Raw genomic sequence first — 22,500 nt, 5'->3', positions numbered from 1 at the left:
GCCGGGTGGCGCTCATGCAGCTGCTCAATGCTGCTCAGAACGACGCCCACGCAAAATAAGTTGGGGAACCCTTCTATTTGAAATTCCAGCGATAGTCAGAAGTTAAAGTTCTCTGGCGTTCGAACACCTTGTTCAAAGGAAGTGTCCGATGGTGCACGAACTGATCGCTTGGAAGCATGACCAAAACTCCTGAACTGGGCTATTGGTTGATGATGTCAGCCTTCAGCTGTTCAGAAGGGCTCTACAATAGGTCACGTTGCACATTCAAAAATCATGACACTCGCAGCAGAAATTACAAAAGGAAGGTTTTTGCATTAAATACGTATTGAACATGGAATGTCATAATGTCGCTGTAGGTCTTGGATCATTTGAACAAAATTGCGGTATCAGTCGGGCATTCTATGCCAAAAAGACGTGAACTTCAGAACGGTCGACGTGAAATGCATAATTTCCGCGAATCTGTCGAGACATAGATATCAAAACATTTAAAAATAGCCACACTTGAAGCTCTTATCCAAACACCAAATATATGCAGTATGCCCTGGGCCTTGCGAAGCATATGACTTAGGAGCAATTCGATGAATACCTGTGCTGAGTGTTATAAGGCTATGATCTACCCATCATGCACATCAGGTATTGCGAACACTGAACGACATCACAAACATTTTAATCACTCATGCTCGCAAGATTCAACAACGAGAACATCAAAGCAGAGATTTTCTCAAATCAGCATAGCCATTGGTTATTTGGTCACGTGGTTTAACCAGTGCATCCTGATACATCGAGGGTCAGTTATATTCAGCTAAAAGGTAAAAAAGGGACGCCAGACAAACAGAAGCCCTCGCTCATTAGAGCAAATTTAGGGTTTTGTTTTTTGTTGCCACGTTGGATACGGGGCCTGAAGTCCTTAGTGTTCGTAGTTGCTCGACGTCGGGTATCTTATCAATATTAAACTGCTCTCCAAATTTCCCCTTAAAACTCTAGAGCAGTGAAGGCTTATTAGGACGTTTATTTCAATTGGTGCCCACAAATTTCCCGCACAGGTTGTCTTCCAGCACCTCTGGCAAACCCCTAGGTGTGTCCGGTCGACTCTGTGGCCGGTATCTGGGGCGGCACCGCTGGTCAGCGGGCGGCACGTCAGCGCGGTGACACATAGAGAGCGTGCTGTTTTCGCCTGTTGATAAACACGCGCCGCTCGGCACGTAAGCAAGGCTGAGTTATGCACCAGAAAGTCGGCTGTCGGCGAACAAAAACAGAGACAGCTCACGAAATGACGGTGTTAAAACTGCGCGAGGAGGCACTGAAGGTTTACTGCAGCGTTTCGCCCTTGTATCGTGCTCCCACTGCATGCTTGTGTTCATAAACGGGACCCTCAAAGATTATCGAAAGACAAGTGCAAGATAAGATTTCCTCCTGAAACGTACAGGCTGAATAGGAAGAGAGGAGGGAGAGCGCCGAATAGATACAATTTTTATTAAGCATTATACTGGTTCCACTATGTTCACATCACACAAAAATTCCATGAGAAACATTTGCCTAGATAAGACAGCAGTATTAACCTTGTTGCGCGAAGAAAAACCAAGAGAATGGAAATATAGATAGGTTGGTTTGACTCCTGAAAAACCTCCTGCTTCTTTCTGAGGAATAAGGCTATCTTCTTCTTATCTTTGTGAATAATGTTCCTTGCTAATACACTGAAGAACTTACGCAATTTTAAAAACCATTTGCCCCATTAAACTCGAGTTTTTTTTACAACCGGTTCCATTTCTTGTTAACAAGCTGTTGTGCCGTACACTTTCAGTCGCGACCCCGTTTAGTTCCTTTCAATCATCCTTTGTTCATGACAACATAATTGATGATCATTTATGCTTAGAGCAAACACGTAGAAAGAAACACAATTTTGCCTGCAGCTATGTTGTCGCAAGCGCTCTCTCTCCATCCCTCTCCCTATTTTTTCTCCCTCTTTCTTTCTTTCTTTCTCTCTCCATCTCTCTCTATCTCTCTCTCTCTCTCTTTCTCTGTCTGTCTGTCTGTCTGTCTGTCTGTCTGTCTGTCTGTCTGTCTGTCTGTCTGTCTGTATGTCTGTCTGTCTGTCTGTCTGTCGTCTGTCGTCTGTGTCTGTCTGTATGTCTGTCTGTCTGTATGTCGTTTGTTGTCTGTCTGTCTGTCTGTCTGTGTATGTCGGTCTGTCTGTCTGTAGTCTGTCTGTCTGTCTGTCTGTGTCTGTCTGTCTGTCTGTCTGTCTGTCTTGTCTGTCTGTCTGTCTGTCTGCTGTCTGTCTGTCTGTCTGTCTGTCTGTCGTCTGTCTGTGTATGTCTGTCTGTCTAGGTCTGTCGTATGTCTGTGTTCGTCTGTCTGTCTGTCTGTCTGTCGTGTCTGTCTGTCTGTGTCTGTCTGTCTGTCTGTCTGTCTGGCTGTCGGCTGTATGTCTGTCTGTCTGTCGTCTGTCTGTCTGTCTGTCTGTCTGTCGTATGTATGTCTGTCTGTCGGTCTGTCTCGGTCTGTCTGTCTGTCTGTCTGTTGTCTGTCTGTCTGTCTGTCTGTCTGTCTGTCTGTCTTGTTCTGTCTGTCTGTCTGTCTGTCTGTCTGTCTGTTCTGTCTGTCTGTCTGTCTGTATGTCTGTCTTGTCTGTTGTCTGTTGTGTCTGTCTGTCTGTCTGTATGTCTGTCTGTCTGTCTGTCTGTTGTCTGTATGTCTGTCTGTCTGTTGTGTATGTCTGTCTTCTCTGTCTTCTGTCTCTCTGTCTGTCTCTCTGTCTGTCTCTCTGTCTGTCTCTCTGTCTCTCTCTCTCTCTATCTTCTCTCTCTCTCTTCTCTCTCTCTCTCTCTCTCTCTCTCTCTGCGTCTCCCTCACTCTGCCGCTCACTTTCTGTCTCCGTGACGCTATGTGACGGTCGGTCGCCTGTAAACGGGCACGTCCCCGTGTAGCGGTGCAGGTCCGGTCCCAGTACGCCAGTCGATGCCGACAACGGCGGACCCGCACCGCCCACTCGCTCGCTCCGGCCCCGTCGTGCCTGCTGCCCCCCCCCCCCCCCCCGCATCGGAGCGGGCGAAATCAACACGGCCAGCGCAACAAGGTAAGTGAATCAACGGCACTGGTGCTTGATCAGGCCCAGAGTTGGGCTCGTGCATGCAGTCCTTCACAGTGTCACACGCACTACGAGAAGAAGTTTGAGCGAGACCGTTAGAAGTGGCGGCGTTTTCCTTCAACTCTGAGTCAGCGACTTGCTTGAGCTGCATTAGAAATACGCGTCGTTGCCGTCTGCCTTGGCGCAATGTTTCTTATTCCTCACGATCCGCGAAAGTTTATTACCGAATGGGGCCAGCGCTAAGGTGCTGCGTCTCCGAGCGTAGTGTGTGGAGGCGAGAAAAGTGATGGATTCTTAACGATCCAATCGACATAATTCTTTAATGCGCTCGTCCCTTCTGGTGAGGCGAATGCTCTTTTCAGAACAGAGAAGGAGCGGAGTACACCACTCATTATGGTGATTTCAAACACATGCAATCAACCTAAGTACGGATAACTCAAAATTACTAATCAACTTCCTGATTATTAGAGACCTAGGCCGAATCCCTGCAAACGAATAACAATATCTTACGTTCTGAAAGTTACCGACGATGTTTACACTGCACATATACGAACAGGGTAGCTCTGTAGCTGGGGCGTGGCATTTTGCAGCGGGTTCCGTGCCCTGCCCAGCCGTCTCCTTGTAGAAGGACTCGTGGAGAAGAGCACAGCGTCGCACCGCCTAATATCGCCATCTAGCGGGGCTTATTGCAATAATCTGAGGAACAAAACTGACTTGTGATGCACTCTCCAGGTGCAATGTGCGTTCCCGTCGTCTCGTCGGCCACGTCAGGTGACCGGTGTGCCGCTTGGTAGTCTGACTTGGCGCCTTGAGTTGATCCCTTAACACCACGAAACACTGCACACCTTCATAAGCATGACCCACCCTTAACGTCAAGGCATGACCTTAGCGACATGATTTGCAAATGCTCGACTCCGTCACGTGCCTCACCGGCGCTGTTGGCGTTTGCATGTGGCCACTGCATACCTTTTTTCTTGTTTTAAAGGGAACGCAACGTGTGTCATCACATCGCGTTTGTGGAGCGCCGGCGACTGCATCGGCCATATTAGCGTTCAGAGGCCTTGGAGCAACGTGGATTCGAACCCGGGGCCCCTCACATGGGAGTCTGAGACTCTAACTCGGACAATGCGCCCCCGTCATGTGGTAGCCTGAGATTCGCTCAGACATTCTCTCGCCCCCTCCCCCCCCCCCCCCCCGTCAATGTAGAGCTCAGTTTACATTCCGTACAGCTGTTGCTGTTGCCGTGCCACCGCTGCCGCCGTTCGTGCTGTGCGTGCCGGGGCCCTGACCTCGTTATAGACCGCACCCGCAGCACGGCCGCAGCCCCTGGCACTGTCGCGCAGCCCCGGGCGGTGCTGACGTCATCGACGCCAACCCCCACATCAGCCGCCAACTGGCCGGTTTCACAGAAGGTACGAGCGGGCCTGTTGACAGCGCAATGGCGGACGGCATGACCTGCATGCTGATTACTGGCGTAAATCATCAGCTTAAATCATCATTCATCAGCTCTCTGCATCCACCAATTTCATCAATATCCATGGGTGTAATGTGCTGAACAGCCGTACTGGATCGAAGTCACGGCGACGGCAATCCATGAATCGGAAATAGCCGCGTTTACATTACCAAATAGGCTGACGCTTTGCTATGCGTATGTTTATCTGAATTTGCTTAAGCAAATACACCTTTCGGGACGGTTTATACGACCGCGTTCACGCGTAGGAAGCCTCCTAACCAAGCCTATGTGGCGGAGACCAAATGGATTAACGAAGTTGTTCCGTCTAGTTTATCGAATACAGTTGTCTCCAGGTGTTTTCGCCAGACGGGGCTGCAGACTGGCGGCATTTGTAACGGACAATCAGCCTTACCACTTACACCAGACACTCTATTACCACTTGTCAGCTGACCTTTGCATGCAGATCGAGCAAAATCATGAAGACATCTTGTATTCATGTGAGCAAGTGCCACCGCATGACGAGCAACTATTTCTCTAGAACCGCATGGGCCGAGTTTGCGATCTTGCCATTCCTGCAACAGTATTGTTGTTGTCTTACCCATCTGCTAGCCTTTCTAATCGTTTACCTCCCCCCCCCCCCCATTTGACATTTGTATGATACTATGACTGAGTGATATAATGAGTCATACGAATTTACAAATCAATTTACCATTTTCCGCTTTGGGCCGAAGTCTTACCGCTTATTGTGCATGGTATTACCTGAAGTGTTCTGCAAGATCTGAACGTCTTCCCAGCTTAACCCGCAATCACGCACCTTATTTTCCCCAAAACCTAGGCCGTAATCCATTCTCTATGAGCAGCCCTGGCCTTACTCAGTCCGCGAAGGTCTTTGCTTGTAAGGGCCACACACTCTGATCATCCAGTCATAAATAACGAAACACTTCTAAGCTTCTTTGTTCCAGATGCTACGCTTTTATTCGCGAACGCCTCTCTTCTCGCCCTGTCGCTAATCTGAATCATCCATTACGCCGCTTCCAAACAACTTTTGCGTCTTTTGACATTACGACAGCTGCCGTCGCTTATGAGGCCAGCCATTTTGTGTAACTGCATTCAATATTAGCTGAACTGTATGTGAAATTGTCCAACAACTGGCAGTGAAAGCTCACAGCTACCAAAGTTTCTTCAAAACAGCGTTGCTAAAGTCTGAGAATGAGTTGTTTACTGTAGGCAAGAAGTATATTAATTTGCAAGCGTTTAAATGAAACAACTAGGCAGGAGAGCAAAAATATATCAATAAAGACATGCGTCGTGTGTGCAATCAGCAACATCAACCATTTAAAAATGCGTTCACCGTTATGAAACGTTAACCACTCGTTATTTGTGTTTTTGACGTCACACATCTGAGCAAGACAAATTGCAAGCGTCGATGTAAACGCAACCGGGTGGTCTTCGGGGGCGGGGATCAACGTGGATAACTGGAAGAGATGGATGCGTTCGTCATCAACTTGGAAAGTAGAATAGACGATCCAGTTGTCAAAATTTGACAGTGTCTGCCATGATCAGCGGCGTAATGACCGACGGTGGAAACCTGTCCCGCGATGCAGGGCCCGATGGCTCCGCAAACGTCGCGCCGCTGCGTCGGCCGCGGTGCAGGGGAGGGATAGCGAGCAGCATGCAATGGCCTAAAAAGAGTGATTTGCTGATTGCGTTCTAGTCACCCGTTCGATAATCAATCAGTAAGTATCAAGGTTTAATCTATGCCTCGGCTGTACATACCAGCTCTGCATAGCTGCTGAAGTCACGCTCGTTGCAATAGGAGACCTGTGGAAGAGACCATTCCGCTACAAGCGGACGTGTCCGGGCGTTGTCATGGTCGCCTGGCCTTTGTTCGCAACATGAGCTCCTCCATCGCGAATCACTGTTCTCCCCGTTTGCGTGAAATGTCACTGCATCTCCTTGACCTTCGGAAGGGTGTCGAAGCATTTGCAATTTACACAAGTCATCAATGGAGTAAAACACTCAAACTCATTTTCATCTTTTGGAGCCTGAACGAAATTGCAAGTGGATTAGCCGCTTTACTTCGCAGCCAATCAGGGATCCTTTTTCTGAGCCGCGGCCTGATCAGCGTCCGACCTGCACGCGTCGGACTTCACTGTGAAATCCGCCGGACGCGTCAGCCTCCCAGCCCAGCCGAGCTCGCCGGTTCCCACGACGATTACGCCGCACGCGCCGCACAGCCGGAAGCGTCACGAAAGCGAGCGCGTCACGGCAGACCGCGCTGATTGACCCGTCGGCGGGCCGTGACACGAGCGCATCACGCCGCGGCGAGCGTGGCGCGCCGGGGTCAAAACCCGGCGCGGCCCACTCACCCGGCAAACCGGCACGCATTGACGCGGCGCCGGACCGCTCCGTAAATGGGCCGCGCTCGGCGAACTCGAAGCTGAGAGGAGGATGGTGGCGAGGACGGTCGCGCGGCGTGTCGCGCACGTCGCGCAAGGTCGCGCGTGCGCAGCCAGCCGTTCGCGAGCCGTTTTGGCGGCGGACCGTGAGATGTGAGGCGGTGAATGTTATTGCCCGCGGTGCGCTACCTACGGGCATGTGTAAATGGCATTGGTGTGCTGAAGCGTTCGGCACACCGGCGTCTGCGTTTGCGTCCGTATTCTAAAGCGCTCTCTCACATCGGGGATAGAAGATTGACGAGGATTTCACGTACATGCTTGGAGGATGCTGTCGTTCAGGTGACAAATAGGACTGGTGGACACTCGAGCTGGCGGCCTAATCGATTGCAGTGACAGCATTATCAATCTGGCGGTGAGGGTTCACGAGTGCTGACTGCGGAATTACTGCCATGCAGTGTCATCATAACTTGTGCCGTGAGAGTCTCAGTCTGTTGGTAGTGTCAACTGTGTGCCGTTTAAGTCTCAGGCGGGCAATAATCAACCCAAGCGCCGTTTAAGCTGATGACGATGTGGGATGTGCGACACTAAGAAGCTGGCCAAGATACCGCACAGGCGCCACGCAAGGTTTGAACTGTTCAAATAATCATTCACCTGCCATTGAGAGTACAAGCAAAGAACCATAAGATGATGCATACGATCACATTCCCCCCAAACAAACGCTTTTCTCATTTTGGCGCATCTGTGGATTTTTGTGTGACTGGCGAAACTCTGAGAGGGCCGACCAACAGTGAGATGGAGTGATCAGGCCTCTCGAGGCAGGTACAAGCCTCCTTCTGCGGCTGGCAGGCCCGATCCAGCTATAATAATCTCTAACTTCCGCCCGAGGTCCAAACTGGTGACAAGCACCCTCCAACTACCATCCAAAGCCCGAGTTAGCTAGAGTATACCGAACGTGCCGCCGACTTCCGGAGGTCTAATTTAGCGACATGACCGCCGGCGGGTCAGGGGAGGGCGCCCAAGCCCGATCCGGTCTCGGACACGTGACGGCGCCGGTCGGCCGTGGCCGGCGCGCCGTCTCGCGGCCCGTTAGCGGACGCCGGTCGCGTGCGCGCGCTGATCCGCGGGAGTGACGGCGCCGCTACCGGCCGCTCCCCCGAGGCCGGGCGGGGCCGGGCGCCCTCCGCCCGGCTACCACCCTCCGCCCGTTCTGTGTGGCGACGTGGAGGACGCGACCGGTGCCGTATGCTCCAGGACGCCGTATGCCCAAGGGATGAGAGGCTTCCGACGTATGCCATTGGGGAATGTAATGAATTATAACGGGAGGTGTGATCATTCAAATGCTCAAAACCAAAAATGCTTTATTCTCTACAGCCACATTACAGTTGGACACTAAAGGAAATTTGTATTGGTGCTCCGCCCAGCAGAAAGGACAGCTGCTTCCTATAGCGTGCAGGGCCAGTTTGTTTTCAAACCATGGCGACAATACGAAGATAACGGCAGCACCGTTCTTCAGTAACTATGATCGCATTACTTTCAGAACGGACAGCATCATGAGGCTCCTCTGCCTTCTTTGCGTTATGATCGCGTGCATCGAGGACGCAGCGGGTGAGTCCACACCGAGAGGAACGATAGTGCGGTCTCAAACGCTGCAGATCGCACACCTAACTGATAATAGCCGGAGCTTGCGGAAATGGTTGCATGGTTCATTGATGAGTGAAACAGCTGCCGTCAGTATCGTCACATGTTGGTGGCAGTGCGGTTGATGAGGCCTCCTCAGATGGAGGACCAGCTCGAATATATGATCCTGAGAGAGGCCCTACCTTCACGGCGCGTGCGACACTCGGTTTTGAGGAACTTAGATGTACATGCAAACATCATTAGCTCACGTGGCGCTGCTGGCGCTAAGCCATCGCATCTCGTACTATGGTACGTTGCATGAGCATATCTATTGTTCTTATCAACAGCCATTGGCATTGTCTAGTATTTGCTTACGTGCCAATTGCGTATATTATCTTTCTTCGAATATGGCATAACCCCATGCGCACTGCAATCGCTATATAACGCCCGACCTTGTCCACCGTATGCAAAACAATGCGAAACAACATTTACAGGCTTATGCGAAGGCACCGAAACGTTCGAAAGGGTCACGGGTGTGACGTTACATTCGGCCACGCAAATACCACTCTACAGTGCTCTTGAGGGCCCGGTCACCGCCGAGTGCAACAACAGGTGAGGCATTCTGGTGGCACGCCCGGTCTGACGGGGATCGTATCACCAACAGGGTCAGGGTGGCTGAAAGGAACGGCGCAAAAACTCGTTATCCTGTATCCCCGGACCGCTTGAAACGGAATGGAGTGGGCCAACCAAAGAAGTATTTTCAGTTTTGAGTTAACTCGAACCAAAAAAAAACAACAAACAAAAAAAAAACCGAACAGCAGCTTTTCAACCCCAGCAAATTTGGAGCACTACAACAAGTAACATTTCCACTTTTATACTTGGTATTCGGCCGTGACACTCGTAACGCTGCGTTACACCACGCTGCAAATACCACTAAGTCATGCTGACCTCCTATTGACCTCCATGACCTCCATGTTGAGACATAAACTTAACCGGAATATCACATTGTTAAAATACAGCTTTTGGCGAGAGAAGATGCTAAGTGAATCAGAAAACATGCTGCACATTTCTACATCTTAAATTTAACATTACTTTTCGTCGGACACAATTCTTTCAACGCAACAACAGCAAGAATTCAAAGGCAAAATAGCTTCTTAAGGTGACTATCATGCGGCAAGATTTTTGGCGGCATCGACCAGGTCGCACCTGGACTAACTTGACGCACACGAGAAAACATAAAAGAAACACGCGAGTGCATGTTGTTTTAAACGTGAAATGTGGCATGCGACATTTTTTTAGATATGCGTTTGGTTCACAATTTCCTCCTGCGCGACATAGCTGTAATCCCCTTTCCAAACCAAATGAATTTTCGCGGACTGTCGTTGCTCGACCTCCTGTCACTAAGCCAGTCCACCGGACAGCGCCCCCGGCCTGCGCAAAAGACGCGTGTCGACGGGTGGCCAGGGACCGGACGCTGTTTGAAATGGTGTGATGTCTACGGCCTGGCCATCAGAAGCAGCGTCAAGATGTAACATCCCTACCAGCGACATTGGGAATGTCATCGTCATCACCGTCGTAACCAGCGCAATGAATTGAATAATGATGTCAGCACGAAATCACTCCGGTGACTTAAATGACCTGACCCGGCATCGCTGGCGTAACAGCGCTGGAAGCCTTGGTAACAGCGTCATCATACGCGTCAGATGCCGCAGCTCGGCCACCTGTCCGGCCTACATCATCAACTACGACCGCTCGGCCTGCTACCGGCTCGACCTGACCTCGGAGGGACGCACACAGCTGCTGGTGCCCGTCACCGGCCACTTCGCCTACTTCGAGAAAATTTGCCTCCAGGGTGAGTTATTCCGACTAATGTCGCTCGCAAATTGAGCCCAACGTAATCCGACGTCGCAACAAGTTTTCGTGGATTGGTAATTAGACGGAGCCGTCTCGGATTAGCTGCTCCTCGCGAAGAAATACGAAGCATGTTGAGCGTTAATCAGCCTCTGACGGACGCAGTTGTCTACAGTGGAGTGCAAATACACCGAACCACGTCAACTTCTGCAACGCAGGCCCCCGGCCTTCATGAATGCATGCATTAAGTCAACAGCTGAGGATTCGCTGCAAGGTGGCATTCGAACCCTATGGTGGGAGGATTCGGGCACCAATTAACATTCGAGATTTGATGAATAAATTCGAATCTTGGTAGCGAAATGTGAAAACTTGAGCGTCGTGTAGCTCCCACTTTTAAGCAGTTTATTCGCTAACTGTCCTCAATGCTCCTGTCGGTGGCACCCTTCTAACTCAGCCAAAGTAAGAGGTAGGCGTTGGTGCTACAGGGTTGTCGAAATTTTGCTTTCGATTGAGTATGGGGAAACACAAGACTTGGTGACACATTCCGCGGTCGAGCTAAATCAAGCTAAGTAATCGAGTTGAGACCCTATGCATTTACTTTACCTTCGCTAACGCAGCAACCCAGCAAAACGTGGTCGTGGCAAACAAAGGTAATCACGTAAGTTGGGTGGGCACTAATTACATGTATATACGCACTGAATCTAGTTTATTTCAGGGAAAATGGAGCCCAGAGTATGTTGAAAAGCATTCGCCGGCATATTGATTTGCAAATGATGGCTTTTAGGATTCGACATTACTTTTGGATTTGAATCCTGATTTTCCGGATTCCAATCCTCGTTTTCAGGACTCGAGGATTCGCAAGATTCGGAAGTATTTGCATCTTGCGAATCCAAGTCCTCAACTCCAAATCAGACCTAATGATGCAGGCAACTGTTCCTGGTTGGTGAAAAGGCGCACTGTTTCCGTTGTATCCCAAGCAACGCATCGATGCTGGACTCATCACTGAGCTTCAATGTTGGGCTCTTCCCTGAGCTTCGATGTTGGGCTTGCCCCTGAGCTTCGATGTTGGCCTGTCCCTGAGCTTTAATGTTCGGTTCGTCCCTGAGCTTTGATACTAGGTTTGTTCCTGAGCTTCGATGTTGAGCTTGTCCCTGAGCTTCGATGTTGGGCCTGTCCCTGAGCTTTAATGTTCGGTTCGTCCCTAAGCTTTGATGTTGGATTCGTCCCTGAGCTTCGATGTTGGGCTCGTCCCTGAGCCCCGATGTTATACTCGTGCCTGAGCCAACCTTGACCCGCAGCGCCGGCCTGCGGCAAGGCGTGGGTGTTCGAGCGTTGGCCCGGCCGGGAGCTGGCCGGCCTGGACGATCTGGTGCTGCGCGGCATCACCTCCCGCCGCCAGTGCGAGGACTACTGCCTGCTCAACCACCAGCTGCCGTGCCGCTCGGCAGAGTACGTGGCCGGCAGCGGCCTCTGCCGCATTTCCACCAGCAGCAGCCGCACGGCGCCAGCGGCGCTCCGACCGGCCGCCGACACAGAGTACCTGGAGAACCAGTGTGCGCCCCGTGAGTGCCGCGTACCCGGCGCCCCGTCTCCCCTACAGGATAGAGGGGGGGGGGGAGGGGGGAAGGGGGCGCTGCAGCACAAATCACACAGCCTGGCGAGTCGGTGAGCTCACTCGCGCCCGGTCCTCTATCCATCTGTCAAGTAAGCTCAGACAAGCTTTGTTCGTAATCGGGTCGCCTTCTGTCATGGGACCGGGCTTCACGTGGATAGTAAGCCTCTAATGCCACACATCGTTTTGCCCAAGCCGGCTTCCGCGAACGAGTTGTCCGCTGCGTGCCTACGTCGCCTGTGTCCACTGAACCGCCCCATCTCGAACACCCCTGAGCCGCCCGAGCCGCGCGTCTGGCGGCGCGGTGCGTGACCGAGCTGTCTGTGTGCAGCGACTGACGAGGCGAGCTGCGACTGGGACGAGCAGTTGGACCGCGAGATGGCGTACTCGGACCTGCAGCTGGTCACCAGCTCTGCCGACGCGGTGAGAGGCCCGCCGACCGCCGCCGTTCGCCAGACACGCTCCGTCCGCAGACGGTCTCACGTCAGGCATACCCGCCGGGCTCGTGCACATCCCGGGGGCAAACTCGTTCGACATGACGGGTGGGTCTCAGCACACATCCAACGTCAGACAGCTCCCACATCAGAAACTCGTAACGGTGGACACGTCACACGGCCCGCACACCCCGCACGGGAACCTACCCTATGGTAGAACTCATCCCACGGCGCATGCCTGTCTCAGAATGGACACACTCTCCAATGACCGACAAGGCCCAGAGCAGAGACGGCTGCGGGAAGACGTGTGTCGCAACAGGCCCACCTCCCGTGATGAGCGTCACCTCACGGCAGACGCGTCCCACACGGCACCTGCGTCCGCGTGCGGCCACGTAGTGCGTGTGACCCCTCGGCCGTGACCTGACGTGACCTGTGGCCGGCCGCAGTGCCGGCGGGCCTGCGAAACGGCCGCCGTGTTCAACTGCCGGTCGTTCACCTTCACGCCGAGCCGCTCCCTCTGTCGGCTGTCGGCGGAGGACACCCTCTCGGCCGGACCGCTGGCGCTGGCTCAGAACGCCGCCGCCATCTTCTACCAGCGCGGCCCCTGCCTGGACCGTGAGTGACGCTGCTGCGTGTCGAGGAACGGCGGGCGGACGGCTCTGCGCCGGAGAGGGCGAGCTCGGGGAGTGCTCATTGACGAAATCACATCGCACACTGCCAATAGTGACGTCACGCTGCAGCAGAGGCCCTGCGAGCCGCTGACCTTCCACTAATCCGTCTCCAGTGGAGCTGGTATGCGCCGTGGACCGGATGACGGTGCGCCTCCGCACCGAGGAGCCGTTCACCGGCCGTATCTTCGCGCTGGACGCGCCCACCTCGTGCGAGGTTCGCGGCACCGGCCAGCGCACCACCGAAGCCACATTTTACTACGCCGACGTAAGTTACACCAAATGAACTTAACAGGAGCGAGCACACTAACATTCCAGATAGGAAACGAACACGCAAGGCGCCACAGTTCTGTGAGGGACGAGCCAATACGACCGCTTTGCGGTCATTGGGAGACATAAAGAATGAAATACCGTCACATGTTTCTCTCCACGAAACCAAATCTGAACGCTAGCTCACGTCCAGCACCCGGACACTACCTTATCCTCGAGACGCTATCTTAACAGCGACCACAACAGTCGTTGCCATGAAGCTGGGCCGGTGACTGGGTGCGCTCTGGCAGGGTCGATGCGGCGTGGTGCGCGAGACGGCCCAGTCGTACACGGCGCTGGTGGTGATCCAGCTGCACGCGCTCATTCAGCGCCGCGGCGACCGCGCTACCAAGCTGCTCTGCACGTACGACACGGCCGAGAAGACCATCAGCACCGGACTGGACCTGCTCGTGGAGTAAGTTCAGGCGTGCGTTCAGGCGCACGAGGGGGCCCGCAAATCTAGCGTAATTTGCGAGCATCATGGAACAGAACTGGCCAGCAACAGGAGATAACACCGTTGTTCTCACGCCGTAGCTGGGCCCACCATGTTCACCACCCCATGCGCCTCCCCACTAGTGGTATTCACCATCCCGTGCGCCCCCTCACCCGCCGTGCGTGACCACCAGCCGAATCGACGCCGCCGTGGTCACCGCCACGGTGAACGCCACGGCCGCCACGCCGCGCGTCTCGCTGCACGTGCGGGACACCAGCGGCGCCGACGTCAGCGGCACAGCACTCGGCGAGCCGCTCTTCCTCTCGCTGGAGCTGGACCACACCAGTGAGTAGTCGGCGCCGGGCGAGCCGCTCTTCCTCTCGCTGGAGCTGGACCACACCAGTGAGTAGCCAGCGCTCGGCGAACCGCTCTTCCTCTCGGTGGAGCTGGACTACACCAGTGAGTAGCCGGCGCTCGGCGAGGCGCTCTTCCTCTCGCTGGAGCTGGACCACACCAGTGAGTGGCCGGCGCTCGGCGAGCCGCTCTTCCTCTCGCTGGAGCTGGACCACACCAGTGAGCAGTCGGCGCCGGGCGAGCCGCTTTTCCTCTCGCTGGAGCCGGACCACACCAGTGAGTAGTCGGCGCTCGGCGAACCGCTCTTCCCCTCGCTGGAGCTGGGCCACACCAGTGAGTGGCCGCCGCTCGGCGACACGCCGCATTCGTTGCGTGGTGGGAAGGCTAGCGTCACGCCTCTCGAGGGGATGCACTCACTTGTGAGATGACCCCATTAATCGGAAACCCTGCTTCACACCAGTTCTGCTCTTTATGTATAACCCCCCTTAAGCATTACATCACAACGAAGCCGCGTACCAGCTCTCATAACGTTTGCCACAGGCATTTTCGGCATGTTCGCCCGTAACCTGGTGGCAAGAGGCGGCAGCTCGGGCGAGTCCATTGTTCTGCTGGACGAGAGGGGATGTCCGACGGAGACGTCCGTGTTCGGCGGCTTCACCGCCGAGTCGGAGGATCGGACCACCATCACCGCTCCCTTCGAGGCGTTCAAGTTCTCCGAGGACCCCGTGGTCCGGTTCCAGGTCACCGTGCAGTTCTGCCTGGACAGCTGCAGACCGGTCAGTACCCTGCACTCCTGCGGCCCGTATAGCAGCCACAAGCAGAAACTACGCCAACGTCGCCGCTCTGCTCGCAGCGCCGCGCATGTGGGGATCATCATGAGGGCAACGCATGGCGCTCTTCATTGATAGGGTCCAATGAACAATATCGCTCCAGGTAATTTCTTCTACACAGCTGAGGTATACAGGTGTAATAATGCGCCCACATTGTACGTTAATCTCGGGCAAAAACTCTGGAAGCAGCAAAAAAGCAAAACGAAAATAACGAGATTCTACATGAGCGTCTCACATAAGCTTAGATGTCATATCCAAAGACGGCGCATGCTACAAGTATCCGCAAGGATAAGCCACGTGGGAAGCCGAGCGGTGGCGTGACATACCCGTAAGTCTTTCGACGGTCCTTTCCACGGGCGAGGCGTCAAATTCTGGACAGAAATTGGTTCTGAGTGCCATCGGCTACCACGCAAGGTGCTGCCCGTGCGCGAAACTGTATTTGAAATGTGAGCAAACGTGCAAAGGAATGTCGCGCATCACTTGACGTTAAACCTTACATACCGTGAACTGGTGCCCCGGCACCCCACCGCAGCCCGATATGGTCCATCCCTTCTCACGGCAGGCCCAGTGCGGCTCAGAACGGCGGCACAGGCGAGCCGCGCCCCGCCTCGACCCCGTCACGCATCAGCGAACCGTCCGCGAGGAGGCGCCACTGCAGCGCGAGATCTTCGTGGACGGCGGCCGGGTGCGTCGGCTGCCGCCGTCTGCGCTGCCGGCCGGCACCGCGGTGTCGCCGGCCGGCGCCGGGGTGCCGCCGGAGGAGTTGGTCTGCGCGCGCAGCGCGGCCGTGGTCGGCGGCGTCGCGGCCTTTACCATTGTCCAGGTCAGTGTCGGAGCCAGAACGGACCGCAACTGGATAGTCGTTGCCAACTCGTTCGGGCGCTGGAAGCATCGCAGTGTACTGTGATGACTTGAATCAAGTCACGTCCGATTTCTCAAGCGTTCTTAGCTGAGCTACCCACAGTACCGAGTGTCATTATCGTGGACCGCTGAGAAGATAATAACATACCCGCGAAATTCTGACCACATCGAATCAACGGTTTTTGCGTGGGCTTGTTTTTGTACGAAAGGATCAGCTGCAGCAGCTGAGCCACACGTTCATTCGCTCAGATGTTCACATGTTTGTTCGCGACCCCATGCGTGGGCTCCGGCTGACCGCCGTGTGCCACCGCTCCACCGCGCAGGCTTGCCTGGCGTTGATCTGCGTGGCCTGCGTGTACCAGCGGCGCCAGCAGCGGCTGCGCTCCGAGCTGCCCTCCAGCTCGACGCTGTACAGCAGCCAGGGTCGCCTGAGCTCGGTGGCCGGCCGGGCCGAGCCGGCGCACCTCTCCACCCTGCGCCGGCTGCGGGCCGTCACGCTCCGCCGCTGACGTCACGTCACGTCACACCCCGTCGCTGACGCCGCGCTCCCACCGGCTGCTGCCGCTGACGGTGCTGCAGTGGAGAAGACGGACGGCTTCGACGGGCGAAGGATCGCAAGAGCCGTTCCTCCCTTTCAGGACTGCACGCTTCTATGCAGCAAGGCAGCATCGTGCAGGACTTGTCTCCACAAAGCGATGCGACTGACGTTAAGGTCGACCGCGTTTGACCGGTTGCCTTCTGTCCGCACCGATCATGCGGTACGTGCGCAGCGATGCGGATAAAGGACCGACTACGAGTACGCCGTGAGCGAGGCGCATCGACAATGCTGTGGCGGGGACTCGTGCGTCTCCCCAATTAAGGTCCAGCCACCAAGCTAGGGCCGGCTCGTGCCGCCCGGTCCAGACTGCCCGAGACGTGACGCCGACCGCCCAGCAGACCAGGGCCGGCTGCTCCCCACACCGCGACCGCGGCCCGCTGCGGCCGCCCGGCCTGACCTGACCCGGCCGAGCCGGTGCGGAAGGCAGCAGCCTGGCCCACCGTTCCCGTCCAGTAGGAAAAATCAGAACGTGATCAAACTGGTGCGAATGTTCCTGTGCCCCGTAATGCACTAAGATTGCGCAATTGTGCGCAACCTATCATGTGTTCCGTCACGCATCACTACGTCATAAGCGCGTCCTTTTGTATGGGTCTGGCGAGAAGGCAAAAACGCTTCACGGCCCAAAAATCCAGCCAACGTCGGGCGGTGACTAGTGTTGCATCGAGCGTTTACACCCATATTTCACAGTCATAAAATGTGTGGAATGCAAACTAGGCGTGTTCCGTTCGGCTCATGACATGACGTACCTGTCCAGCAGGCCATCTCGGCGTCACTTCACCTTGTATTGTACAAAAATCCCACGAATCCGGTTCCCCGTGTCTCAGACACCTTCCATTCAGCTCGCCTCAAACGACGTCCCGTCGACAGCACTGGAGCAGGCCTTCCCAACACCCTCAATGTGCAGAGATCTGTGCTTCCCCATGCCCTCAACTCCTTCTCAAAAGCTGAGACCTCCGGAAAGCAGCACGGTCTTGCCTCGCTTGCCCTTTTTCCCCTTGGGCTTGGCGTCGGAGGAGGCACCTGCAACGAGGACTACAGTAAGGCCCAAAAGGGCTCTGTACTGAGGCTGCGTCACGACAGTACCGCGTACTACCTGGAGCCAATGTCATATGCTCCCAGGGAGTTAGCGTATATTTTACTCGGCATCCTCGGCTAGAGTAAAACATTTAAAAGAAGGCCTCAAGAAAGCACAGAGTAACATACCAATTGCCTAAGGTGGGCTGAAACCATGGGTGAGGCAGGTGGAAAATGAGTGGCTGCAATTAACTGACACAAACCAAAAATAATCAAGACCTTAATGATAATACATCAGACAAAGAAGCATATATAGATAGGGCTGCATTCAAAACATCAGTCTTACAGCACCTCTGTCAATTGTAAGAATGTGAGCCAAATCCTGCTTACTGCAGGTCCAGCTGCTGTGGTTTGAGAGCACAGGACACTGACCGTCGCTGCTCCGGCCCTGGTCGACCTTCTCCAGGGCAGCAGCCAGGTCAGCTGACCAGCTGTCATTATAGTTGGGTGCCTCGCCCGTCCCGTCCAGCCGCACGTCACTGGCTGGCATGGTGTACGCCTTGGACGTGGTGGCCGGCCGGGCGGCGCTGGGCCAGGCGCTGGTTCGTGGCGCCCCCTCGGTGCGCAGCACCCGGCTCTCAGAGGCGGGCTGTGGGGCACACTCCACGGGCGTGCCCCCTGCATTGCCTGACTCAGCCAGCTTGGTGGCTGCTTCCTCAGTATGGGATGACACTGACAATGCCAGTCAGGTAAGTCTGTGCTTATCCTGGGGGCAAGGCACTGGCTCACCAATCACCATGCACAGCTGTTGCCACTTGGCATGCACAGCTTTTGGACAATAAAATGATCATTACTTTTGACTAGCGCTGCTTGCTGACTTCGAAAGTGAAGAAGCATACACCAAAATAAAGTGGCAGTCTGGAAATACAGCATTGACAAACTAGGTGGCCAACATGTAGCATTACTAACATCCATACAGAATCAGTGATAGCTTTTGACTGTGACCCAGCCAACAGGTGTAAGAGGATTGTGCTGGAGCCTCACCAAGCCCCCATTATGATGAACCAAATGTTAGTATTACATGTGCATGAACTAAAACTACCCTTGCTTAGAAACATGATTTTCTAGTTAACAGCACATGAAGAAATGGATGAAATTTGAGAAAAGAGGCAATGCAAATTTCATGGAAATGAATAATAAAAAGCCAAGACACTTAGGAAATGTTACCTTTAAAAATCAGAAGTCAGAAAACCAGAAGAGTAGCCAGAACAATAACCCAATAATAAGTTACGCCAGCTCTTCACACAACAGTGAGGGAAGCAGCGACTTTGCACAACTGTGACAATATGCTGGATATCATCCATTGGTACAGAATTTCACGGCTTAGCTGACCTTGATCAGGATAAAGCTATATCTTTCCAATCAAGACTGTAACCTATATCAAACATGAGGCTTGACAAGATCTGATGCCACCACGCTAATAGACAAAATTCCAAAACACTAGCTAGTGGTGCTGCCATGACTGCCAGGGCATGAGAATACAATTACCTCCTCGCACGTTAAACCGGCGGCAGCTTCGCAGCTATGTCTGTTAGCTGGCAGCTAGGACCTTAGCGCCGGCTACCACCAGGTGGCGGACGACCGTCGGCCAGCGATGCGGCGGCAAGGTGCACCCGAGCAGGCGCGGAATGTCAATGAAGAAACGCCGCGTACATCAAATGCTTACCACCAACGTAAAATCTGAATAGGGGCCAGAAAGAAAAAAGTGCTTCCGCAACACCGACTGCGACCATCTTACCATCTCCTTCCAGTCTAAATGAACACTTCAAAACACGGTGGGAGCTGCAGCACCTGAGCTCTTGCACAAGCGGTCTGGGCGGCTGAGGGCCGGCCGGCCAAAAATTGCCCGCAGTCCAGCAACGGATCTCTCGACAAGTTAGACGTTGGACTTAGATGGGCTTACATTGAATGTGGCTTTCCCTCCAACCATTTATGACTGGTTATCCCTCGTTTCCTTTCTTTGTTGAACACTCCCATCTGATTGCGATTTCAACGCTCGTGGCTGATGAGTATGCTGCAACGGATTAAGGCCTCGCCCGTGACGTCCGGTCCCATCTTCGGCACGTCGTGGTCGGCTTCGCCCCCCCCCCCCCCCTTAGACGGACGGATGAGCCTATGTGTTCTGGCGACCTCGAATTACGGCGCTGATCTTCCAACGACTGATGTCGATCTGGGGTGCATCAGCGCTGGCGGGTCCGGCCCCTGACGAGTTGTGATGGACTGCATGCTATCCTACACCCAGTGGGCGCTTGCGGGGGTCTTCGAGCTCTACCTGCATGCACTCCGGCGATTGCCGGCTGCTGTCGCCAGTTGGGGTACAGAATGGTCAGCACGGTGCCCGGTATCTCACCGGGTCTGCGGTCGTCGCCGCGCGCCGGTGGACTATGCCTTCGGTTCGGGACCTTGGCTGTGTTGCGATCGTGCCGCAGTGAATATGGTGTTGAGCAATGGCAAGACTCCTCGCTCAGGAAGGGGTTCAAATATTCTTGTTGTGTTCGAAGATAAAGTGTTGTGTTTGTTAACTGGAGTGCCCGTTCAACAGAAATGTTCATGGGTAACACCAGGGGGGGGGGGGGGGAGGAGGGTGCTGCGTGATTAACGGTTGCGTTTGCGTGCCCCGTAGATGGCACCCGAAAAAGGACGATAGATGGTGCAGCGACAATGACTACCGGCAAGTGGCGCCGCCTCGCTGTGCGGCCGTTAGTGTAGTTAAGTGAACCCTTTTGCTTCGGGGTCAGATGATGTGGCGTGTGGCGCGAGGTTTGGCGCACGCCGCTGGAAGTCGCCTGTTTCGTCCACGGCAATAGCAGGAACAGCTTTGAAAATAGCAAGCACGTAAGAGGGAGTACAAATGTCTTATAGTCATTTTTCCGCCGTCGATGACACCCAAAATCGCCGGCCGATTTGAAAACTATAAGCATCGTCTGTCAAAAAATCCTGACACCTTAAGGTCACCCTTCAAGGCCAAACACGGGCCAAAGGACGGGGAACTCGATATCACCGGAAACTTACCAGCCCATTTTCAACTTACAAACATCAGAATATTTACAACGGAAAAAAGTGTCCGTCAGAAAGTCCTGACCTCTCAGAAACCTGACCTGAGAAAGTCCTGACCCATGCTTGATGTTGAAACGTGACCTTGAGATGTCAGGACCTTCTGACGGACGTTAGTTCTTTCTGTGGTGAATATTCTGATGCTTGTAAGTTGAAAGTCGGCCGGTAATTTTTGGGTGATATGGAGTTCCTTGTCCTGTGAGCACGTGTTCGACCTTGGAGGGTGACCTTAAGAGATCATAACTTTTTGAAGCACGCTAGTTCTTTGAGTGTTGGAAGTTCTGACATTTGCAAGCTGAAAAGCGGTCGGTAATTTTTGGATGATCTTGAGTTCCCCGTCCTTTGAGCCCGTGATTGGCCCTGAAGATTGACCTTGAGAGGTCAGGACTTTGTAACGGAGGTTTGTTCTTTCTGTGGTGGATATTCTGACATTTGCAACTCGAAAATCGACCGGAAGTTTTTGGGTGATATCAAGTTTCCCGTCATTTGACCCAGCTTTTGACCCTGAAGGTCACATGATATAGCAAAATAATGATCATTTTTTGGTGTTATCATGCCTCAATTGACCTCACGACACTTGTGTCAGAGATGTTGGAAATCGTCGCTGAAAAAATTGCAGAATAAATCGCTAACTTCACGGACATCACCAATGCTCCGCCGACTACGGAAACTGCAACGCCTGGTGTCGAGGTTTTTGTTGCTAAGATTTGCGAGCGCGCATGGTAAAAAATCGCGTTACATAAAATGAATCACTGATCGACTCTACCTGAATGTTAAATATTTTCAGACAAACATGGCTTGGCCATGTTCATACACATTGTTGACCACTCGATCTACAGTCAGATTTTCATCTTCAAATTTGGATCAAACATATCGATCTGCCATCGACCTTCGCGATGTTCTTAATATCTGTGGAAACCAGATAAAACATTCTGACAAAGCTTCTGAGTTATATCGATTTAAAAAGAGCCCACTGAACCATTGTATATTATGGGCAACGGTGATTTATTTCATAAGGTGGTTCAACGCTTTATTTCTGCAGTTTATTTACTTCAAAATACAAACAGAATTGATTGATTTCACGGTAGCTTCTGGTTTCTGTTCTGGTTGCAAAGTAAAAATGACAATGAAACGAGGAAAGCCGCATCTCTTGTTTACAGGCAAGCTATATCCGGGGATTTTAGGGGGTCACCATAAGAGAAGCTTTTGTCAACCTTGTGCTCCCCTTAGCAAGGTTTTTGCTACGCCCCTGCCTACACGCAAGAGCAGATCAAGTCGTATACTTTGAATGATAGGCAATCAAATGTCTGTTGGGCCAATTCATACCTAAGGCAAGCTTGCTGCAAGCAGCTTGCCGGTTTTTTCTGGGGTGCTGTGGTGTGAGGGAAGGTAATTCGGAAAAAAGATACCGTTGCAGGAGTTCAACATGTTTATACACCAATTAGTAGCAATGCTGACCTAGAAATATGCAACAAAGCAGCCGTAAGATCAGTTTCCAATCAGCCATGCGGAATACAGCCGGGCTTGGGGGAGCGGCCGCCAACGGAGGACGGAAGCAGGGTTCAGATAAGGAATATATGACAGAATGGCCCTCATCCTGTGGCTTAGTTTTTAAAGGAGAATATCCAGTTTTATGGCTTTTGTCACATTGCTTTTGGCAGTTTCAAGCATCCCAATTCGTTTCCGCCTGAAATGCTGCGACAATCCCTAAAACTTGAAAAGCGGCCAGCGAAATGAAAGCGCATAAAAAATATGCTGCACTGTGAGCCATCGATGCATTTCAAAGTTATCACCAGACTATGTCCGTGCCGTATTTTGGCATCCACCCTGTGAAGGCAAAGGCCTCCTCAATGACCCAAAATGCC

The 22,500-nt window shown here is 53.2% G+C and overlaps 1 protein-coding gene and 1 long non-coding RNA gene across 4 annotated transcripts; one reads left to right on the top strand and one right to left on the bottom strand.

Annotated features, from left to right (window-relative positions):
* Nucleotides 1–7,514: 7,514 nt before the first annotated feature.
* On the top strand, nt 7,515–16,828 carry LOC119090015 (uncharacterized). The gene is made up of 12 exons (XM_037212813.1): nt 7,515–7,564; nt 10,270–10,409; nt 11,707–11,883; nt 12,352–12,443; nt 12,901–13,069; nt 13,239–13,390; nt 13,683–13,846; nt 14,058–14,209; nt 14,759–14,994; nt 15,611–15,733; nt 16,233–16,363; nt 16,813–16,828. Exons 1-12 carry the CDS (start codon nt 7,515–7,517, stop codon nt 16,826–16,828), a joined length of 1,602 nt encoding a protein of 533 aa, XP_037068708.1.
* Nucleotides 16,829–17,270: 442 nt separating this feature from the next.
* LOC119089704 (uncharacterized) lies at nt 17,271–19,150 on the bottom strand. Of its 3 annotated transcripts, none has more exons than XR_005093180.1 (3): nt 19,070–19,150; nt 17,954–18,287; nt 17,271–17,527 (listed from the first exon to the last, which is right to left on the bottom strand). It is a non-coding gene; the product is annotated as an uncharacterized LOC119089704 (long non-coding RNA). The 3 variants fall into 3 exon arrangements; XR_005093181.1 differs by having other exon boundaries at nt 17,954–18,301; nt 19,070–19,127; XR_005093182.1 differs by lacking the exon at nt 19,070–19,150 and adding an exon at nt 18,749–19,020.
* Nucleotides 19,151–22,500: the final 3,350 nt, after the last annotated feature.

The sequence above is a fragment of the Pollicipes pollicipes genome, unplaced genomic scaffold (assembly GCF_011947565.3).
Source record: "Pollicipes pollicipes isolate AB1234 unplaced genomic scaffold, Ppol_2.1 Scaffold_3087;HRSCAF=3621_pilon_pilon_pilon, whole genome shotgun sequence".
Lineage (NCBI taxonomy): Eukaryota > Metazoa > Arthropoda > Thecostraca > Pollicipedomorpha > Pollicipedidae > Pollicipes > Pollicipes pollicipes.
The sequence above is the reverse complement of the archived record's forward strand: the minus strand, read 5'-3'. Positions and strand labels throughout refer to the sequence as shown.